The 15,232-nt window shown below is 38.4% G+C and overlaps 1 protein-coding gene across 2 annotated transcripts in view; it reads right to left on the bottom strand.

The window, feature by feature from the left end:
* The window catches only part of LOC122066609 (phosphatidylserine decarboxylase proenzyme 3-like), a 35,949-nt gene that overhangs the window by 13,932 nt on the left and 6,785 nt on the right, over positions 1-15,232 (bottom strand). For both annotated transcript variants that reach the window (XM_042630442.1, XM_042630448.1), the window contains exons 6-11: positions 14,195-14,287; positions 14,029-14,079; positions 13,318-13,401; positions 13,039-13,130; positions 10,137-10,292; positions 9,915-9,999 (exon numbers count right to left, since the gene is read on the bottom strand). In XM_042630442.1, coding sequence (XP_042486376.1) covers positions 9,915-9,999; positions 10,137-10,292; positions 13,039-13,130; positions 13,318-13,401; positions 14,029-14,079; positions 14,195-14,287 — 561 coding nt within the window. The remainder of the gene's footprint in view (positions 1-9,914; positions 10,000-10,136; positions 10,293-13,038; positions 13,131-13,317; positions 13,402-14,028; positions 14,080-14,194; positions 14,288-15,232) is intronic.

Below are 15,232 nucleotides of genomic sequence, written 5' to 3'. Positions count from 1 at the left end.
AATTAATCAACCGAATTATTCCGAATAATTCCCGAATCCAAATTTGCTAACTATGCTTCTGAGTGGTCAACACATGACGAATGACATAAAAAGGATGTTGGTCCTCGTCACTGAGAGTGTCATTGACTTCACCTGTTGCATGCTTTTCTCTTAAATCAACTGTGTCAGAACCAAGTTGCTCTTCGGGAATATATGGTATAGGAGAATCCTTATCAATAAAAGCAACCAAACGACTGGGACATTGAGCACTGATATGTCCAAATCCATGCCATGAGTAGCACCGAACTGTAAATTTTGAAGAATCAGAAGGCTTATCTGAACCACACCGAGGGGGTGAGTATGGGCGAGTAGGCCGTGAAGATGACATTTCAGAGACATATCGAGGTGGAGAATACGGCCGACTAGGTCGTGAAGAGGCCATAGATGTAGCACTAGCCTATGGTTTGCTAGATGACCTCTCTTGGGTAGGAGACTGTTGCCAAACGGAACTAGTACCTCGAGAAAAAGTATCTATAAAATTTTTCCGATTGTATGGGCGTTTCAGACTTTCCTCAACCTGATATGCTACTTGTACGGCGTCTTCCATGGTAGGTAGTCGACTAGATGCAAGGGCAGCACTAAGTTGAGGGTGCAAACCATTGCGAAATTGGGCCACTAAGACTTCTTCATCCCACTCAAAGTCAGAACGAGTGGCCAAATAATAAAATCTAGCAACATACTCTTCAACGGTCAAATTCTCTTGTTTCAACTGTGCAAACCTGAGATGCATGCGTTGCTTGTAATCAGAAGGCAAGAATCGCCGATTCATGACTTCATACATTTCAGCCCAAGTAGTGACCAAACCAATGCCTCGGGTTCGGTTCTGTTGTTGTTGCTTGATCCACCAGACTCGAGCCGTGCCTTTCAGTTTGGCCTATGCAAATAGGATCTTTCGAGCCTCAGTCAACCCGTACCATCTGAAGAATGTATCTAAACTGTGAATCCAGTCAAGGTACAATTCTTGATTATTGTCTCCATAAAAATCAAGGACATCCAATTTTGCTGCTCTTTCTGCTCCATCATCATGTCTACCAGTCCCATATGGTGGTGGAGGTGGTGGTGGTGGTGGTGGTGGTGGTGTATGATGTGGTGGTGGTGGTGGTAGTGTTACTGGCGGATCCTGTGGAGTGGTGTTGGAAGAATCCCCAGATTGAATGGGACTCTTTCCTTTATCTGCTGCCACCAAACGATCAATAGAAACTTGCATAGATTCCACCATTGTTTTTAGGGACGTGACCATGTTAGTAAGAGCATCAAATTTTGTATCAGTTTCTCCTTTATAAGAATTCAGCTGCTGAACAACTTCACTATTGGCAACCATGGTGATGATTAACAAAATAGCACTCAAGAATATATGGTAGAATAGGAAATAACTCTTTTTTTTTTTTTTTTTTTTTGAATTGCAATTACTTGAGATTCAAGTAAACCACAAAGGATATCAAGTGTGGGGCAGGGATCTAAATGTAAATAAGAAAAAAAATGAGGGATAGAAGGAATTAATAGATAAAAGAGGGGTACTGTGGAAAAATCAGAAAATAAAATAAAAGGAGACTCAATGGAAGGGTAAATTTGAAAATTACAAGTAAATATGGAAGAAAAGAAATAATAAAAGGTACGGGTAGTTTTGGAAATTCAGGGTTAAAGCTAAAGGGGACGGTTATCTCACGGATTGGGGTGAAAAGATGTTGAAGACCTGGAGTTGTCTTCTACCGGCAACGGAATAGGGTCGACTTCGAAGGAGGCGGCTGGAGCTGGAGTTCAAACCAGGTATGTTCGATTCTCTTTGTGGTTCTCTGCTTCTCAATCTCTTCTTCTACTCTTATGTTCTTTCTTCTCTTCTTCTTCTTCTTGTTTTCTTCCTCTCTTTTTTTTTCTTTGTTGTCGGACACAGAAAGAGGAGGCAGTGGCTGCTGTCGGAAGGGAAAGGAAGTGAAAAGAGGAGGCGGTGGGATTTTCTGGTTGGGGAATCGAAGTGAGGAGAAAAGAAAGGGAGGCGAGACACTTCAGGGGTCCGACGGAAACCAGGTATGCGTCTCTCTCTGTTCTACTTCTTCTTCTTCGTCTTTTCTTCTCTTCTTGCTGCTCCTTTTCTTTTTTTGGCTGTTGCCGGAAGGAACAGAGAAGGTGGCAGGGCAGGGAGGTTCTGGGATTTTTTTTTTTTCTGCTGTCGGAATGAACAGAGGAGGCGGTAGAGAAAAAGGGGGTTCGATTCTTCTCTGGCCAAAATCGGGCTTCTTTTTTTTTTTTTTTTTTTTTTGTTCTCAGTATCGGTGGAATCCGACACAGAGAATGGGAAGGGAAGAAGAAAGATGGGGAAGGAATAGGATCCTTCAGCTCTGATACCAAGTTGATGGAGAACCCTTAGGGAAGGGAGGGGAAATCAGGGTAGAGAGGGGGAAAAACGGAGAATCACACTCAACACATTATTCAATAATCAAATCACTCTCTAAATCTTCAATCGATTACAACCAATATATAGGAAAATAGGAACATGAAATTAGAAACTTAACTGAAATGGAAACTAGCCTAAACTAGGAAACAACTATAAAAAGGAAACCAAAGCAAGGAAGTAAATCTTACTCCTACGTTCAAGTCTGGAAAATAAAAGCATGAAATAAAATACTAAGTAAACTACTAATTTTATTTCCAACCCTTGTTGGACCAAAACCCCGGTCATGCTGGTCCAACCAAAAAAGGGTAGCCGTATCTACATCAGACTCTAAGACAATACCTAATTTTGGGTTTGGTTTTCCAGATCTGTCTGTTCTGATTTGATGGAGCTTGTGATGTCATCTATTGGGACTGATTACTTCTGTAGTTAGTCTTACATCATTGAAGGGTGTGTTTGAAGTGAGTTTTCCAAAGTTTTGTAGTTCTTCCTCTTACTAGATTTTTTTCTGAGTATTGAGAAGAAGTTTTTTTGGGCAGAGTGTGCACCCCCCATTTGGTTTGGATATCCAACCAATTCTTCTAGGTGTAATCATAAATCATGTTAGAGGTCAGTGGACCTATGGAAGCTTCAGTTGGTGGTTTGAGTTGTACCAACTCTAGTTCGGTTGTATTTGAAAATCCCAACACTCAGACATCCATTGTGAAATTGGATAGTACAACTACTTGGATTGGTCAAACTCAGTGAACTTATCCATGCGAAGTCGGAGAAAGTTAGGGTATGTTACTGTTACCATTAAGGCTCCTCATTCAAGTAATCCAACATATCAGAAATAGGAGACCGAGAATTCTGCCGTTATGACTTGGTTGATTTTTTCTATAAAATCTATGATTGATTGATTGGTGGGAGGTTTATGAGAAAGGACACTGACAAAAACACATCAATCAAGGGGGAGGGGGTTGCAGGATGGAGGGAAGGCCCCAAGAGACAACAAAAAGCCGGACCCTTGGGGAATCCCTTACAAGGTGGGGGGAGCATAGCAAGCTTGGAGCTAACATTGAAGAAAACGGTTTTCCAAATCTTATCAAAAGGATTGGGGGTTGGATGTCCATTTACAAAGAATACGCTCCATCCAAATGTGGTCAGTGGAGGCACAAAATGCAAGCTTACCGGCAGTGTCACAAATAGAGGCACCTCCAAACTTTTTGTCAACTCAAATCCATTCTCTCTGAAGCAAAAGAACACGCCTTTTGGAGGACCATTTTTGAGTATTACAATAATGTTATTGGCCTCTAGGAGTATTACCATTATAGGGACCTCCACTTATCCAATCCCAAGGATGTAGCTAAGGTATATCGAACACTTAAGAAGGAGCGTCTCCTAATTCTCCTCAGAGGATTGAACCCGGAATATGAACCAATCCGGATACAAATTTTGGGCTAGTCTCCTTTTTCTTCATTAGATGAAGTCTGTAGCTACTTGCAAAGTGAGGAGACACAAAGAATGGCCATGGAATACGTACCATCTCTTGAAGCAGTCTACTCTTGCTTTTAGCTCCCACGGAGATTGGCGTCGTGGAGGCAAAGGCCAAGGGCCACCCAGTGGGAATGACAGAGATAGACTCTAATGTGGCAATGTGATCACTATGGGAAACTTGGGCACACTAGAGAAAGGTGCTGAGTACTTCATGGCTGTCCCCCTTGTATATGCGGCAGACCTATTGGTATGCATGGTGCCAAGAAAGGAGCTAGAGCACATACTATTATGACTGAGACTAAACCTATGGGGTACACATCTAGACTGCAGACAGATCACAATTCTCTCACAAGGGAGGATTTAGTAGCATTTCCCAAGGTTGTCACCTAAGAAGCTCTTATTTTACATTTACAGTGCTAGATTCTTCGGCTACATCCTTTCAAGTCTCTTCCACTGCTCCTTTTTGGGTCATTGACTTTGGAGTCACAAACTATATATGACTAGTATGTCCCCATTTTATGTTTCAAATTTTGTCTATTCTGGTAGGGATAAGGTTAGGATCATTGATGGTTCTCTTTCCTCTATTTTTTGTAAGGGCAGCGTCCATATTACTTCTATTTCCCTCGACTTTGTTCTTCATGTTCCTAACTTTGCTACTAATCTCTTATCTGTGAGCCATTTAACCAAATCCTTGAATTGTGGTGTCACGTTATTTCCTTCTCATTGTCTCTTTTAGGATTTTGTGATAAAGAGGATTATTGGCAATGGACGTGAGGAAAAAGGACTCCACATTCTTAACCTTGGAACACATGTTTTACCACTAGCTCAGTCCTATGTGTGTGGACGTAGTGACAACAATATTGTTGAGTCGCTAATGCCTTGACATCAACGTTTAGGCCTTCCTTCTTCTATTGGTATAAAAAAACAGTTGGCATACTCATGGTTTAAAGTATCAGTGTGTATACCGTATCGGTATCGGCCGGTACCAATACTCATTGTTGAGCCCCGTAGAATTGAATTACATGTGTATCGGTTTGTATCGAATCGCGCAACCAATAAACATCGATACGTATCTACAGAACCCCTTTCACTTTCAAAACAGAACTTGTTCTTCTCACTGGCAATACTTAAGTTTCCAAAATTTAAAACAAAACTGCATTTTTACCCAACAAATTTCATAATCTTGATTTACCATTCTTCCATGTCCTCTTTGTCATGAATTATGGCATCCTCATGTTGAATCCTCTTCGTTGGTGACTAAGAGGATTATTGGCAATGGACATGAGGAGAAAGGACTCCACCTTCTTGGACCTAGAACACATGTTTTGCCACTAGCTTAGTCCTATGTGTATGGATGTGGTGACAAAAATATTGTTGAGTCGGTAACGTTTTGGCATCAACGTTTAGGTCATCCTTCTTTTATTGTTATGAAAAAACAGTTGGCACACTCATGGTTTAAAGTATCGGTGCATATCATGCCATATCGGTATCGGCGATACTCTTGATACGTACAATTGAGCCCCGAGCAATTGAATTGCACGTGTATCATTTTGCATCGAACCGATACTCACCGATACACCGATACGTATCTATAGAACCCATTTCACTTTCAAAACAGAACTTGTTCTTCTCACTGGCAATATTTAAGTTTCCAAAATTTGAAGCACAACTGCATTTTCACCCAATAGATTTCACAATCTTGATTTACCATTTTTTCATATCCTCCTTGTCATGAATTATGGCATCCTCATGTTGAATCCTATTCGTTGGTGACGAAGAGGATAACTGCCAATAAACATGAGAAAGGACTCCACCTTCTTGAGCCTAGAACACATGTTTTGCCACTAGCTCAGTCCTATGTGTGTGGGAGTGGTGACAACAATATTGTTGAGCCAGCAACGCTTTGGCATCAACGTTTAGGCCATCCTTCTTTTATTGTTATGAAAAAATGGTTGGCACACTCATGGTTAAAGTATCGGTGCGTATCGTATCAATACCGTATCAATATCAGCCGACACCAATACGTCACATGTACTCTCCGATACTCATCGATATATACCGATACTCTCAATACGTACAATTGAGTCCCGAACAATTGAATTACATGTGTATCAGTTTGTATCGAATCAATACGCCACCGATACTCACATACGTATCTATAGTTGCCATTTCACTTTTGAGACAGAGCTTATTCTTCTTGCAGGCAATACTTAAGTTTCCAAAATTTAAAGCACAACTGCACTTTTACCCAACAGATTTCACAATCTTGATTTACCATTCTTTCATATCCTCATTGTCATAATTGTGGCATCCTCATGTTGATCATCTCCTCCAATTTACATCCGCATAGTCATTGCAACTAGATAAGTGTCTACAGTTTGATTTCTCTATTCCATTTAATTCTTAATTTCTATAAGAATCATCATGACAACTAGTGCCATCATTTCCATTTAACGTTGTTTGTCCTTATGACAAACCAAGTGTGTCGATCCTTCCACAAAATTGAACTTTGTATTGCATGTCATGATTGCTCAAGTTACTGCCATCCCTTTTGCCGTGTTCTAGTAGTATTTTTTATAAGTTGGGCGGCAAGATCAAACAATTAAGTTTGTTTTACTTCTTTTTTTGTTATGTTTGAGTAGATTTAGGTAAAACAAACTAAAACATTGCATCAAACATGAATTATTGCATCAATTTTTTCATAGATTTTAAAATTACTTAGAAAGTGGACAATAGACCATTACTACATGTAAGAAACCTCATCCTTTTGAATAATTCAATTGAATGCACTTGTCTTTTAGCGGTGTTCTCCATTTTAGTGTTTATGCATGATACATGTTATATATGCCTTTTTTTTTATTATTTTAATGCAAAGTCTATGAAAATATGTTTCCTATCTATTTATGTGTATCTTTAGCGTATCTTAGCATATCTCCGATATGATATGAGACCCTCTAATATGTATCTTAAATTTAGCCGACCGATATCAATACTTTAATATTGGGCACGCTTGTTTTCTTCTTTTTCTTCTTTCCATGTTTTTTAGTGTGAACCATGTATGTTTGATGAACATTGTTATTCTTCTTATTTCTATCATGGTAATAAATCTTTTGTTCATTTTCATACTGTGCATACTTTTGTTTAGGGACCTACTCTCACTACTTCTTTATTTGGTTATTGCTATTTTGTTTCATTTATTGATGATTGTTCCTGCACTACATGGATTTTTTTTATGAAACACAAGTATGATGTCTATGATGCCTTGAAAATTTCTATCACATGATTTATACTCAATTTGCTACCAGAATTAAAATAATTTGTTTTGATAAAGGGGGGAATACATGTATGATAGACTCCAATTTTTTTTTATCAGTAATGGCATTATACATCAACTTCCTTGTGTTGACACATGCCAACAAAATGGGGTAATTGAAAGGGAAATTTTCCATTTGTTGGAAGTCACTAGGAATCTTCTATTTGACATGCATGTCCCTAACACCTTTTGGTCTAATGCCCTTCTTGTTGCTACCTTCCTAGTCAATTGCATGCCCACTAAACTCCTTGTTCAAAATCCCCTTCAGAAACTGTCTCCTCGGACTTCTGCTTACTCTCTTCCCCCTAAGGTGTTTGGGTGTGTCTATTATGTTCATTTTTTTTTATGAATAAAATATTCCAAGAGATTATTATTCATAATTGACGATCACTATAGGATTCGAACCCACAATCTCCCACTCTAAAGGCATGCACCTTATATTATATTCATATTAATAAGTCTGCTCAAACTAAACTTACCCAAGGTCGTCAAATGCCTTTTTTGGGGTATTCCATTTCTACCAAAGGCTATAACTGCTACCATCCCTCTTCCCAAAGGTGACTTCTCTCTAAAGATGTCACCTTCTTTGAATTTGTGCATCTCTTTGATCCACAACACCCTCTTCAAGTGGTGAATAATGGGAGTGAAAAGGCTATTGATGTCACCCCTTTTTCCCCTTGCTTATTCCTCCATTTCTACTTAATGTGGGAAAATACAAAGAAGAGGATGTTGTTGATCATTCAGAGGGTTTTGGTAATGAGGAGTTACTAATGTACAAAATAAAGGGTAAAAAGACCTGACAAGAGAACTATTTGGATCCACATCTTGAGATCCATCTTCCATAGTCAGGTAGCATTACTTCCTCTCCTAAGTTAGACCTTCTCATGCTATTCGAAAGGGAAAGAGCGCTTACACTAATCCTATAACCAAGTTTATTTCCTATGATGCTATCTAACCTACATGTGTTGCTTTTTATATTTCTTTTTCCTCCATTTCCATTCCCAAGAATGTCACTAAGGCTCTGTTTAACCCCAAGTGGAAGGAAGCCATGTTTGAGGGAATGATGGCACTTGAGAAGAACTAAACTTGGAAGCTGGTTGATCTTCCTAGGGGGAAAGTTCCAATTGAATGTCGGAGGGTCTACCTACACAATCAAGTAACCATCAAATGGCATTATTAAGAGATAGAAGGCCAGGTTAGTGGCCAAAGGGTACAGTTAGGTGTATGAGATTAATCACTAGGAGATAACTACTCCTATGGATAAACACAACTTGATAAGGGTTCTCTTATAATTGGCGGCTAATAAATACTGGCCATTGTATCAGCTGGATGTGAAGAATGCTTTCCTTCATGTTGACTTAGAAGAGGAAGTGTATATGCAAACTCCAACAGGCTTCAAGTTTCCATCAGCTAAAAAAGGAAAGTGTGCCTTCTTAAGAATAGAGGTACTTTGTGTAGGAGTATTATGTTGTAGTACTGTTTTACATTTTTACTTTCTACCTCTTAGCTACCTTATGTTAGCATAAGGGGCAGGTATGTAATTTCCCTTTTATTATTAGCTAAGTGAATCAATCAAGGGGAGAGAATCCAATTCTCTCCCACATCTTTCTACAGCCAACTCTTTCTCTTCTTTTTCTTCCTTCTCCTCTAGTTCTCTTGCAACCTTTAGTTCCCAACTTATAGGAAGAAACAAAAATGTTAAAAAAATTAATATCACTAGTTGCCTAGTTGGAGCCCTTTTTTCCTTTACTAATCAATAACCAAGCACAATTAAGAAAACACAGCAGTTACCTCCAAAATCCACTCCCTTCATAGCCGCCCAGGAGGAGATTTGGAAAGCTATCTACTTTGATGTTACCTCCAAATTCCACTCCCATCATAGCCGCCCCATCGCTTATTCCTGCAGAAATGTCCACATCATCTCCTCTTGGAACCTGACGGTGGAAACCATCACTCACCCGGAAGCCTCCTAGCCCCCCCTCCCTTTTCCTAGTTGTAGCCTCCCCCCTCCTCTCCTCGCTCCTCCCCTTCTCCCCCTCTCCCCCCCACCTCTAGGGTTGGTTTTGCTGTTTTCAGCTTCGGTTGCTGATTGTCTTCAGCTTTTGTTCCGTTAGTTTGCTTTTGTTTTCTTGGAGCTGGCTTTTCCTTGTTGGCTTAAGCCTTCTCCTCCCCCCTCTCTCCCCCCTTGTATATTCTTCTTCTTCTTCTTGGTAATGAATTATTTATTCATCCCAAAAAAAAAAAACACAGCAGTAAGAATTTTTCAAACTGAAAACAATAATAGAAAAGACATAACACCATGTCTACATAATTTTTAAACACATAAAAACTCTACAAAATGGGAGATTGTTTCTTCCTTTAGCAGAAAAGGTGATTTTAGCTAGAGGTGTTTTCCTTATTTTCTCAGATTTCCTAGACCTACTAGCTAGAATCATTTTAGATAAGGACCATTTTAAGTAAAAAAGTGTACGTTATAAACGAATCACCATAAAATTGCACTAAATCCACTGTGAATAATAATTTCTAATACTTAAAAGCTCAAGTCAAAAATTATCAAGACCAATCAAATGAAGACCAATGAATTCTATTTTAAAAAGAATGAACGTCTGGTTCCATTAGCCACAATGAAACATGCATAAATTGGCTTCTTTTGACAAGTTTACAGCCTCATCGAAAAACTGAAGAACCAACTCTTACCAAAATATGTGAAGCGCTTGACCCGGCATTTAGACCGACATCATATGATGAGAAATGGGTCCATTCACTCATTTTGAAAATCCACCTAGATAGTACAGATAGTTCTGAGTTTTACCAAATTTAGAATAGCAATCTAAGATCTTCTAGGGGAAATAACATGGTGAGGGGAACTCATCTCATAATACAAATTATGCAGAAGAACAATGAACTAAAATTTCTCACCCATATGATGCCTGTTTTTCCGTCAGAAATCCTCCAGTCATAACTTGATTTCCAGTCCCCTCATCAAAACATAAGGTCAAATGAACCATATCATTTAGCCTATCATATTTTCCGAGAATCTCACCACAAACTGGACAACTATTTACAAGTGGTTCCCTGGAGCACAGGATATAGAATCAACAACATTACAACAACATTGACAACAAATCTACCTACAACAGAGGACAAACCACATAATTGATGAAGAATTTGGGAAGTTACTGTGCATCTCAAACATCCCTAACAATTCGTAAAATCGAAAATCAATATATGTTGAACAGTGAACACAGTAGGTAATTTTGAGCAGTTGAGAACACTACTTAATATTGAATGGTAAATTTCAGGAGAGAGGTACAACAACAACTCAGCCTTATCCCAACTAAATGGGATAGGCTGCATGGATCCGATAAAAGGCAGCAAATGAAAAGAAGACATAAAAATCGGTAAAACCCATTAGAAGCTCAATTCCAACAACTAAATTTCATTGCAGTGGTGCACAATCTAACCATTGCACTGTTATCCCCTATTACCTAGAACTTTGTGGTACCCAACTGTGCAGACTCTGATGTAGTGGCGAGTCAGTAGCTAAGATAAGCCATTACCTGCATGTAGCAGGTCTGGCTGCTGAAACTGAGGAATAAATCAACAGAACAGGGGTCCTGCCAGTTCCTAGTTGCAGGCCACTTAACTCTAGTTGGTGTTGCCCATGGTATGCCTACTAGGGCCCACAGTTTCAACCTGATTGGTTCAGCAAAGACCAGACTTCTAACTGTATTAGACTTTTCTGTACTCGATTCGTAGGGTTAATTACATCTTCAATCAGTAGGGTTATTGGAGATATAAGGGTGTCAAATCAATAGAACGATTTGACAGTTTTATTCTTCCACAAAAGACCTAACGATTGCTGCAGGTTCAGCACAGTTTATTCTTCTATTTTGTATCTATTTCTTGTAATCTACGTAGTTAGATTTCCTCAACCTAATCCCCTTCGACTCCAAAGAAGAGACACAGGGTTTCACTCTAAAAGGAGAGTGCAGTCTGGAATCAAAGTGACACAAAGTGTTGGGGATTTATGTCTTGAGAAATGATAGATGTTCTGATAATCACGCAGAAACTTGAGAACAATATTTGAAAAATAAAATCTAACCTGAAATTTCACAAACTGGATGGAGGAGATCCTAATGAAAGATTTTTTGCCAATTCACAGTTTAAATTGTCGTAAATATAATGGGGGCTGAAGGAGTCGGAAGCTATTTTACCATGCATGGACCAAAATCCAAGAGGCCAATCTATGGTGGGCCGTTGTGGAGCCAAGTACTAGAGAGTGAAAAAGAACAATAGAGATGATATTAAAAGCTGAACTAGACTAGCAAGTCTCTTTAGGGGGGGGGGGGAGGAAGAGGAAGAAGAACAAAAGCATTTCCAATAATTATGTGGACACAATTAAAGATATGTATGATGATGCGGTGACAAGCGTAAGAATGGTGGGGGGTCAAGGTAGTGAAATCCCAATTATAATTGGGCTACATCAAGTATCAACCTTAAGCCCCTATTTGTTTGCACTTGCCATGAATGATTTAACTAGAGACTTCCAAGATGAGGTTCCTTAGTATATGCTTTTCGCTGATGATAAAAATTGTTTTGGTGGACAAGACAAAAGCAGGGATTAACGCCAAGTTGGAGCTATGGTGATCAACCTGGGAATCAAAAGGTTCTAAGATAAGTAGATCAAAGACAGAGTATATGGTGTGTAACTTTAGTCACACCAGGATGGCTACTAAGATGGTGAATATTGATAAGAGTGTGATTCCACAAAGTGATTATTTAGGTATTTGGGCTCAATCATAAGTAAATAAGGTGATATAAAGGATGATGTTGCTCAGAGAATTAAAATAGGTCGATTCAAGTGGAGAGGTACGTTCGGAGTGGTGTGATCGGCGTATTCCTTTAAAGCTTAAAGAGAATTTTTATAGGACTATCATAAGACCAACTATGATGTATGGTGCTGAATGTTAGGTAGTTAAGAAGCATCATATAGATAAACTAAGTTAGTGGAAATGAGGAGGTTGAGATGGATGTGTGGCAAAACTAAGAAGGACAAAGTAAGGAATGATTAAGAGCTGAATTGGGTGTAGCTCCAACACATGATAAGCTACGAGAAAGTCGTTTGAGGTGGCATGGCCATGTCCAACGGTGGCCTTCGGATGCTCTAGTCCAAATAAGTTATTTGATTCAGATTGAAAGAACTAAAAGAGTTGGGGGCAGACCTAAAATAACCCTAGGAGAGGTGGTGAGGAAAGATATGCATAGGCTATGGCTTCTATCATGTATGACTTTGAATAGAGCTGATTGGAAAGCAAGGATCCACAAGGAGAACCCCATTTAGTTGGTATAAGGCTTTGTTGTTGTTGAAGAGGAAGAATAAGAAAAGGGTAGCTCACTGCCTCTTGTATGGTCATCCACCTTTTCTATAAGAGAAACCCCAAAAGAAGAAACCCTTTCCCCCCCCCCAAAAAAAAGAAGAGGAAGATCCCCCTTATGTGTACTCCTTGTATATTGGGATTTAGTGATCAACAACATCCAAAATTCCCTTGAAACTATGAAAACATACCACCACCAATATATGGAACATCACAAAACACAAAATTACATAAATGTGAAGCCCTCACCCGAGATACTCCTCAAAAGTCATAGAAAATTGCACAGGCGTGGCTCAAACCAAAATTGATATGAATACAACCTCTAACATACAAAATTATCCCAAAATGTGTCAAGTCTGATATCCGAACAGGACTGCAATGGAAATATAATGAAGTTCATGCTTTTTATTTCATATATGAAATAACCTTGGATGGACCATTACTTTTCTTGTTGAATAGCGAGAAGGATGGCCAACTCATCCATGCTAACATTACCATCACCATTTTGGTCAGCTGCTTTGAAAAGCTCCTCTTTCTAATAAACAATATGATTGCGAAGAGTTAGCAAATACCAAAGTAGTAATCTTTTAAAATGATTTTACAATACCCTGAAAGACCCATAACTACTTCCAAAAGGAAAATTGACTTCCAGGGCTGCTAAAAGAGTTCAAGTACAATAAAGAAGACCAAAATAAAATTAATAAATAAAATACACAGCAAACCTTGCTTGCTGCCACTTGATTCCCAAATGCATCAATCAAATCAGAAAACTCAGATAACGAAAGCATGCCATCTTGGTTATAGTCCTATATACAAACGACAAATGTTAATTAAAGCAGTTTACACATAAGGAAACAAGCATATTCCTTAATGAAAAATGGCCACAACTATTTGGAAGTTATTCTATCATTTGGATTGTGTTACACATTCAGATATTTGTTCTAATGGTCCCCTTGGTCCAAAAGGCTATTTGAGGGTCATAACTAACTCTTTCTCTGCATGCTCAAAAAGCATAGTTGAAGAGTTTTGAAAGTAGAAGCCTGATGAATGTTATGAAACAGAAGAACCATTTGGAGGCTAACTATGGAATAGTTCCTGTGTCGAAGGATCCCGAGAGGTCCTTGTAGAGAAATTTTTTTTCTCAAGTTATAGCAATATCCACTATAATTTAGATTGAAGAGGAGAAAGACTCAATGGAAAACACTGAAGTTGGTGGCATTGAAATTTTGTAGTGTTTTCCTGAAGCAGTCTCTCCTCCCCCCCCCCCCCCAGGGGGGGAGAAGGCAGGGGCGATATATCACAGAGATTTTTGTTTCAATGACAATCCTGTTTCCAGCATTGACCGCTATTTTTCCATATATTAAACAACACTGAAAAAATTTCCATGAAAAGTGATCAGATGAAAAAGAAAATTTCATGCAAGGAAAATGTACCACAATAGATAAGATGCGTCTTGCAAAACTTTTTTCTGTATCAACAGGATCCTGCAAACATTTTCAACGATAATTATCAAAATCATCATAAATAAGGATGTTACATCATATTTATCATACTGTCACCAAGAAAAATCAGCTGTAAGATATGGATTACAATGTACACCTCAATAGTACATGAGACAGATATCTTGCCAACAACTGTGTTGGGTAATGATGGATCTAATAGGTCAAGTACCTCAGAGTCAGAATCTGAATCCTGAAAGAAAGTAGAAACATGGTAAGATTATAGACCACAAAACAAAGCCAACCCAAACCAAAAGGATACAAGGTTGCACAAGTAAACATAGAGAAAAAAATACAAATAAAGTCAATCAGTTATTTTCAATCCACAATCAATGACACTCAGAAAAAAAAAAAAAATGAGGGAAGTATGGCACAGTAATAAATATTTGATAATACAAAGCCAAAATTAACAATGCGATAGATGCCATCAAGAAAGTAATTAATATTTCAGGACTATAAGTACAGAATCCATAGGTATGTCGTAATGGAGAGCGAGCATTGGAGTATGTATGCGCTAATAGAGAACGAACATTGGAGTATGTATAATTGTACGGTCCAAGATTTCTATGACTGAATTATCTTAAATCCTATTTAAAATATTGCTTATGTATATACAACATATCATATGCATCAACCTTTGGTACTAAATTAAATTGAAACAAAAAATGGGCAATTGGCTATTTTACATCCATATTAGAAATGAGAAAGAACCTTTCCTTTTAGTTATGTGGTAAACTGGTAATGATAAGGACTTGTGAAATTAATAGAAGCATGACTTCATATTTACTCAACATACTCCCTTCATAACATTATATGAAGAACATTTCGACAAGTTTAGGCTAATGTAGTGGGAATTGGTCTTGCAGGACTCATATTCCAGAGATGTGAACAACAAATTCATAAAATAAACATGGCTATCAAAGTATAAAAATTAAAGGGAAAACCCTGTAACCAAAGTTGATGACAAAGAAGTTATAACCTTTCTTTTTTGCAGTTTTAGTATGACCCACTTGTTCTTTCAACGAGGATATTACTATGTCATTTCACATGTGTACTCGAAAATTGTGCAAAACAATGACATGTCTTGAAATCGATATAATGATAGGTCACTTTCAAACTATTTTGGACCTTTCTTTTT

The sequence above is a fragment of the Macadamia integrifolia genome, chromosome 2, assembly GCF_013358625.1.
Source record: "Macadamia integrifolia cultivar HAES 741 chromosome 2, SCU_Mint_v3, whole genome shotgun sequence".
NCBI lineage: Eukaryota > Viridiplantae > Streptophyta > Magnoliopsida > Proteales > Proteaceae > Macadamia > Macadamia integrifolia.
Note: the sequence above shows the minus strand (reverse complement) of the source record. Positions and strands in the feature narration are given on the sequence as shown.